This window comes from Strongylocentrotus purpuratus, unplaced genomic scaffold (genome assembly GCF_000002235.5).
Source record: "Strongylocentrotus purpuratus isolate Spur 01 unplaced genomic scaffold, Spur_5.0 spur5_contig_866, whole genome shotgun sequence".
NCBI classification, from domain to species: Eukaryota; Metazoa; Echinodermata; class Echinoidea; order Camarodonta; family Strongylocentrotidae; genus Strongylocentrotus; species Strongylocentrotus purpuratus.
Window position 1 is genome coordinate 3,034,107 of NW_022145575.1, and position 8,691 is coordinate 3,042,797.

At 38.8% G+C, this 8,691-nt stretch overlaps 1 protein-coding gene across 1 annotated transcript; it reads left to right on the forward strand.

Annotated features, from left to right (window-relative positions):
* Positions 1-2,114: 2,114 nt before the first annotated feature.
* Positions 2,115-5,018, forward strand: LOC100892069 (leucine-rich repeat protein soc-2 homolog). The gene is made up of 2 exons (XM_003729965.1): positions 2,115-3,119; positions 4,326-5,018. The coding sequence occupies exons 1-2, from the start codon at positions 2,115-2,117 to the stop codon at positions 5,016-5,018; spliced, it is 1,698 nt and encodes a 565-aa protein (XP_003730013.1).
* The last annotated feature ends 3,673 nt before the right edge of the window (positions 5,019-8,691 follow it).

Consider the following 8,691-nt stretch of genomic DNA (forward strand, 5'->3'; position numbering starts at 1 on the left):
AACGTTCTTAATTGGGCTGCATTTTAATCAAAAGTTATTTTCTATTAAGCCCACCGCAAACTTTACGTTCTGACTACGATCCGATTTTGGGAGAATTTACAATGGCATTTAATGTGAACATCCGAACTTGTAAAAAACTTAATGATTAAGGATCTAAATAGTAGAATGATTAGTATGGCGCTGAAGCCTGGAACCCACACACCTTCTGGTGTTGCCGAAGGTCTGGAAAGGGTACAGAAAACACTGGCTCATTACCAGATTACTCAGATACCGCCCAACAAATGACTTTTCGGTACCCTCTCTTCAAATTGTTTTTAATCACTCATGTGTGAAATATGAATCATATGAGTTGCATCAAATGAAAGAGGATCTAAGCTTTTCAAACATGTGTCATTTATTAATTATGATTGTGATTAAGTTATGATAAAAACATCGATAATTCTCGGTTTCGTTTTTTCCGGGACGCACTGTATAGAAATGTTACAACTTTCTTGCGTGCACCTTCACCTGCTGTCACAACACATCCCATCCCAAAATAGCCTGGAAAAGCTGCTTCAGGGATTACCTTAAACCAAGTAAAGTTCAAAGGATATCGAGCTTCATTTTGGAAAGGAAAAGATATATCGGCTCAGAATCGAAGTCGGACGTCAGACAGGTAGTGCGATCGTTTACAATTTTAAGCTGATTCTGAGTAGAAGGCTCAAATGCACTAAAAAATTCCGATTGTTGGAATTCATTTCATTATTTAGGAAATATACACGGACGATGATGTTTGTTTAGCTAGATTTAATATCAAATACAATTGCCATTTCTTCGAAAATTGGATCGTTGGAGGATCGTATAGGGTGTGACGTACTGTAATATTTTAGAGCAACGCACCAAAAGTGAGGAATTTACACCATAAGAGGGACTTGGTAACATTGTTCAGATAAGAGAAAATAGTGTCATTAAAGGTAGTGACCTCAATGATAGAAGTATAATTAAAGACAATCTGAACGTTTGAGTAAAAACAGATCATGATTAATGATAAGAATTGGGGAAAAATGAACTGATCGATTCCTTAATTCTCCCAACTATATTATTACAATTTAATTACATTTTTGGTGAACGAAAATCATCACAAAGCAATGCATTGACTCCATATACCATTCCAGACATTTAAATATTAATAATGATAATAATAATATTTAGTATTAAAAGCCTGTCTTATGTCTTATTTTCATGGAAAAACGGTTTGGAGAATTTACTGTAAGAAGGTGTCGCACAGTGACGCCTTCAAAGAAAACCATAAATATATTTGGGGTTTGGGAATTTTTTTCAGGATTTTTGGCATGTTAGTACAGTAGAAGGAACATAATAAGTAATATTTCTTATGAAAACTTTGCATTTTTTCATCAATCTTTAATAATGTAACCGAGTAACTTTACAAGGGAAGTCTACCCTGATATCAACTTGCTTTAATAAAAAGTAGAAAAAGAAAGAAACGAATTAGATAAATTTTAGCAATATCCGGTATATATATAACATTGAAAAGTTATTAATATTCTTAGTTGTCATCACTGAAATACAAAGTGGCAACACTTTGACGTATCTTTGCAGCATTGTGGGAATATCTTTCTACTGAGTACCCATTTACCTCACCTGGGTGGAGTGTGGCAATTGAATGTAGATTAAAGTCTCGATATTAAGACGTCTACGGTAAATGTATATATAACCATTTTCTTTAGAGAAAATATGAATTTCTGAAGTTTTTTTAATACGTGGGAAATGGGACGGGAGCTCGCAAGATACGTCGCATAGTTGCCAATTTGTGTTTGATTAATCACAACTTCAAATATTCATACCTTTCTTATTTTCAAACAGTTACGCTGCTAAAACCTTTACGCACCTGTTTCTCTCATTTTCTGGTTCTATTAAAATCAACGTTATATCTGGTTGGAAGTCACCTTTAAATACTGAGCAATAATGCTCCTTATAAGGAAAGTTTTTGAGTTTGGAATGGTTAACCTTCGAAATCAAGAACTATCGGAATATTGAACATTCGGAAATACGTCCGTCATTGCACTGTCTTTGTTATTACACTCCCAGGTTCTTTCATTACCAAAGACGGAACGATGGCACCTAAACGACAGGAACATACTGGTCAACCATGTTTTGTTTTGTTCATGCTGATTGCTATGCTCTACTTCGCTGCTCCTGAAAACATTGATATCTGCAGAGACTGCTCATGTTTTGGTGCATTACAACACGTATCCTGCAAAGGGGTGTTCCGGGTAGGGGCTCAGCTAAAACACACTTTTGAAGATGTAGCCTTCCGTGGCCTCGATCTTAATATACCACATTCGAAATTATCACCTGATCTTTTCCAGAATCGGACAGGCATCATCTATCTCGATTTAAGGGAAAACGGTTTCAAGTTTATCGATGATTGGCTGTTTACGATCCTCCGCCAGGTGAAATACCTTACTCTATCCCACAACGCCCTCACGGCCATTCCCGTGTTTCACAATCTCACGTCACTACAAGAACTCTACTTGAGGTTCAACAATATTCGCAGCATTGGTAGTAACCTGAAGGCCCATGCTCCAAAACTAAATGGGCTTATGCTGGATCACAACAAGATCACGTTTATCCAAGGCGATCAGTTTCCAGAGAAACTACGAACCCTCGGCCTGAGCTTTAACAGAATTACGTCCATCGACAGGGGCTCACTCTCGGGTCTCCTGCAGTTAAAGAGAGTAGATCTTACAAGTAACCTGATCTCGCAGATATCGAGCGGTTCTTTCTTGTTGCCTGGTTTAGAAACTGTGATCCTAAATGAGAACAGGATCCGTGAAATCTTCAGGGATGCCTTCAATCCAGAGCTTGACAACATATATCTCAACAACAACATACTTTCTGAACTTGGTAACATCAGCGGCATCCCTTCATTAAAAGGTTTGTTTGTCTCGTATCAGAGTGAGGTCATCAAACTGCAGGAAATCCCACTTCTCGAAAATCTCACAGAACTGACAATTACTGTGGAAAGTTCTCCCGATCTTTCCGATGGGATAGCAAGGATACTGACCAAGATGCCTAGGCTGCAGATTCTTTCAGTTGTCGAAGGGGAAATGGATGAAGTTACTATGAAAAGCCATACACACCTTCGCGTTGTAAACTTCAACTCGTGCTCTATAAAGGATATCCACAATTTAACCCTACTACCTATGCTGTCCTCCATATCAGCAAACGATAACCTGATGACATCCATTTCCCGTATTTCTGGATTAAGTAACCTGGTAAATGTTGATTTAAACAAGAATCTAATTGTCAAAATATCAGCTTCCGATCTTGCAAATTTACCTAGTTTGGAAACAATTAGTTTGTCAAGCAATGAAATAGCATTTATATCAGGACGGTTCGATGCTCAAAATCTTCAATCGATCAACCTGTCGAAAAATAAAATTCATAGTATTTCAGCTCTAGCTTTTTCCAATCTGCGTAGAATACTTGATATCACTATAAGCTACAACCCAATGAAGAACAAGAATCAAATCGAATTTATCCGACCACTGACGAATCTCCAGTTAAGCTACGCAAAACTAACAAGAGTAGATAGCGACTCATTCAGAGGATTGCAGTCTTTGTGCTTTTTCGACCTGACTAGCAACCTGATATCCGAAATATTTGGTATTGCTTATCTTCCCAGCTTGGAAACCCTGATTTTGGATGACAATCCACTCAATTTTATTTCGCCCAACATATTGCAGTCCCTTCCTCATCTCTTCACACTGTCTCTAAAAAACACACACTTGCTGGCTTTTCCAATAGTGCACGGAGTGTTCCCTGAAATGCATTCAATTATCCTGAGTGGAAACCATCTTAAAAGAATCCCACGTCAGATATCTAATAATTTCCCAAATCTAAGGTCTCTTTATCTGTCGAACAACAGCATCGATAGGTTTGAACTCGACGCCTTTACCATTTTTAACAATCTTATCCATTTATCAATGGATGGAAACCGTATATCATACTATGATACGAATACAACAAAGAATATTTCATTACAAAATCTTTCAATCGGATCAAGGCATACAGAGTTCACTTCTAATGGAATGCATGATGTCTTGACGGACAGTTTTCATTTTGCTGTGTACGGGTCGTCTTTACTGAATGTTTCTGTTAGAGTTCTTTGCGGACACCATGCTCAGTTTGTCCTAATCCATGGGGGGATGATTCAGGATGTGGCCGATACGTGTCCACCTTTATCACTAAACACGCTAAACTCATTGGAGCTTAAAAATGTAGTTATTAGTCCATCTTCGTTCTATACTTCCCTCACCCAGACCACGGTAGCGGTATACTTTATCAACATATCGATTGTAGAAGAATACAATGGTAACAGGAACAGAGTGTACCACACACAGTTGAGATATCTTCACTATCAAAAGTCCGGTCTTGTTGAACTTCCTCAAGTCTTTGCTCCCTTGATGATCAGCTTGGATGTCTCTGGCAATCTGTTGGAAGAACTTAAACTGAAGGACTTAACCAAGCTATATCCTAGGTTATATACCCTTGATCTCTCAAACAATCGCATCAGGGTTCTCTCCAGTTGCGATGTGAGCGGCGTATCACATCCTCTGAAGGTCCTGATCCTCAAAGGCAACAACCTTTGGTTGTTCTCTGCCTGGAGGTGTGGAAATGGTTACAAGATCCTGACAAATCTCTCAACACTGAACCTGGATGACAACAGGCTATCATATTTGGAACGTGAAATCATCCCTAGGTCCTCCTCCGATCAAGCGCCTTTCAGGACATTCGTAAGTGCGGGAGACAGCACACTAATCTGTGACTACCACCAGCGTTGGTTAGTGAAAGTGGAGGACAGTATCAGCTTTGTTAATACCAAGTGCTCTGCACCAGAGGGACATGCTGGCAAACGTCTGTCGGACCTACTGAAAGATGGTTTCCCTTGTCCGTTGTCTGTGTTGGAAGAGCAAGCCTGTGCAATATCGAACACCTCGGAGATTTTAGTTTAGTGTCCCGCCGCATCTTATCCCTTTCCCGAAATTTCCTGGGTTCCTGCAGAATCTGGTGTTGATTTCAACGAGACTCTGTCAGTGGACCATTCGATGGCGGATATAGAAATAGTAGCGGGATCACTGTGGCTAAAATTGGATTCCAGGCGTCTTTACGTTGATGAAGAAGAGATCACTATTTCTCTAACTTGTCGCGCCATCAGTGAAGGGGAAACGCTTGACATCACTGTCCTCGTCCATATCGAGCTCATCAACGGCGACGAGACAGGCGAATACTCTGACCTGTCGGTTCAGTGTTACCCGAGTGTGAAAGATGGCAGCAGCAAGATCTTTCAGTCGACCTCTGAAAATACTGATGATATTGGTACGACGGAAAACCTGACCGGTTTGGCATTGGGAGATGCAAAGAGCTGCCACCAGTCAGCTGATGGCACTGTAATCGCAGTTATGGTCGGAATTACTTGTTTCGTACATTATTTGTTAAGATGACTGATCATAACCGTTCCTAAAGTAAGATGAAGTATTGTCACGTGATATAACGAGTAATGTAGAAAGCAGCAACAGTGTAAGTGTAAATGCATTGACCGAATTTTCAGCTTTCATTCCAGAACCAATTTACTTCTCTAATACAAATATTTGAAATTGAATTTTAATTTTTAAGTTATCAACAACCACACGTCACAATAATGACTGTATATGAACAATCTTACAATGCAAAAAATAATACTGATATGTAGATAAAACAGAAGAGTAATGTTGATTGAACAGTAGTGGTTTTAAAACGATATTTATACATAGATTTGCATACTTTTGAATGTACAAAAGATATACGCGTAAGTATGTGAGTCACTTATCTGTATGAGAAGTTGTAAATAGTAACTAAAGGTTAGCACAAGTGCTAATCGAGCCCAGTTCCATTCTTTGGCAAGATTTATAATCTATATATAAATATACAGTGCGTCCCAGAAAGATCGAAACCAAGAATTATCAATGTTTTATCATAACTTTATCACAATTATAATTAATAAATGACACATATTTGTAAAGCTTAGATCCTCCTCTTTCATTTGGTGCAACTCATATGATGCATATTTCACGCATGAGCGATGAGCGATTAAAACAATTTGAAGAGAGGAAACCAAAAAGTCATTTGGCGGGCGGTATCTGAATTTCAAAAAGAAAATCAGATTTCTAGAAAGTTCAATTTCTGCCCTTTCATATGACACCTCAATCAGGATAAATGAGCCAGGACAAACAAAGTTCTGTTTGTTTAAAGTAATGCTTGCATTTCCATAATTTGATTGAACGAGTTCATTTTCACTGGCTGCCTGCCGTAGCAACAAACATAGTTGACAAAAGACTTAACTCTGTTTTGTTGACGAACAGCCATGCACAAAGAAGACGAAAGACTTGATGCATGGCTTATCGTCAACGAAACGGAGTTAAGTCTTTTTTCAACTCTGTTTGCTGCTTCCCGCACCGAAGTCAGAAAGACAAGTCTTTCTGTCGACTCTTTCGAAGCAAAATTAAAAAATCAAAAATTCAAATACAATGTATCATCAATTTCCTGCTAGCCACAATAATGCAACTGCAAACAACTATATTAAGGAGTTTAATTGCAGAAAACATATACAGTTTCTAGAGAATCGGGAAGCGCCAACAAGATGAAGAGTATAAAAGAGAGATACATACATATAGGGAAACAAAATTAAAAAGGGAGAGATAGAAAGAGAGAGAGAGAGGGGGAGAAGGAGTGAAAGAGGGAGAGAAAGAGAAAAAGAAAGAAAGGGAGCAAGAGAGGGCGAAATAGAAAGAGACAGAGAGTTGAGAAAAAGATATATATATATATATATATACAATTAGAGCGAGAGAGTGAGAGAGAGAGAGAGAAAGCGAAAACACACACACACCTAGAGGGAGGGGATGTATAAGTACGTGTGATCTTATGTGTATTTAGGTGCGTGACAGAGGGATCTACGGATCAAGTAAGATTACAAATAATATCCCTTCTCACTTCACTTTGAGCTTTAATTTGGCTTTGGAAATGCCCAACTGCGTAATCCATGATGAAAATAAGAAATATTGCAATGTTTTTCGTCCAAAAAAAATCATTTAGATTACACATCTAAGAGGTAGTATCGGGGTAGTATAAAGTAGGGAAGGGATGCATAGGCTTGCGGCCGTATGTTTATTTAGGTGCGCGAGAGAGAAGGATATACGGATCGGATAAAGCAAGATTATAAATATTCTCCCTTCTTACTATCTCACTGAGCGGCGAATGCTTGCGAACGTAGCGAATTTGGGGTTTCGCCAGAGTTTGTAAAATGTTGTAAAAGTTTGCAAGAAAGATCGCAAACAGTTTTCTTTGTTGTAAACAGTTTTTCTTGTCGCAAAGAAATTTTGAACATGTTCAAAATTTCTTTGCGAATTTATTTTTCCGCAAACAGTTACAGGCGTTTGCAAAACAGTCGTTAGCGTTTGCAAAACAGTCGTAAGCCTTTGCAAACGGTTGTTAAACGGTTTTGCTCTTTGTTTTCGTCAGTTCTCTGTGTTCCGCCAAAGCTAGCGACCACGTTACCATATGGTTCCTTTATAAAATCGACCCATTGAGTACCAGTAGTTAGCAAAAGGTCTCAAACGTTCACAAATAGTGGCAAAGGATTGGCAAATAGTTGCTAATCTTCGCAAAAGTTGTCGCTAACATTAAACATTTTGTTTACAGTCGCTAATAGTCGCCAACTGCCTTTCGCAAACACTTTCGGAGACATTCGCTCAAATGTTGCTAATTGTCGCTAAACGTCACTTAATGTCGCTGATTTTCGCCAACATTCGTCAGAAATGTTGGCGAATCCAAATTTGCAACGTTCGCAAGCATTCGCTGCTCAGTGAGATAGGCCCTTTAGAGCTTTAATTTATATTGCAAGACCTTTCGTCGAAAAAATCGTTTAGATTTCACATCTATGAGGTAACACATTTTGGATGAAAAAATGAATATATAGTAGAACAGTAAGTGGAATCGATAAGTTGATGGATTATATCGTACTCAGTTGAGTCGCTTCAAACAAGTATTTCATATTTTACAGCGATCCTTACGATATAAAAATTGATCATATTAATAAGATAGTTCTACAAAATGAGATACCGCATATGAAGAGTCTTAGCCTCTGATCGGTCAAAACTACTGGCATGAAATGCGCTACTGACTGCTAGGCAGTAAAGCGAAAAATATTGACCGGAAAGAGGCGATGGGGGGGGGAACGCAATTTTGCAGTGTGCATAATATGGGATCCCTCTTGACAGGCGTGTAGCCCCCTCCCCCCGCCCCCAACAAAAAAAGCACAAGAATAACCCTGGCGAAACCCCAAATTCGCTACGTTTGCAAACATTCGCCGCTCAGTGAGATACCCCCTTAAAGATGAAGTTGAGTTCTGGTCATGCGATTGCATTGTGAAAGAAACGGTGTGGAATCGACCAGAAAAGGTTGATCATCTAGCATATAAGAATTTGTGTGTATTGCAAGGTTCTGGAATCATCAAAATGATAAGAAATTTGGCCAAGTCTTGGTAAAATTACAAACACTGTACACAGAAAGATGTATATGGGACTAAACGAACACGTGGCGTAAAAATCCTACCCCCGAGTTTTACGATGTTACATGACATATTTAGAATAT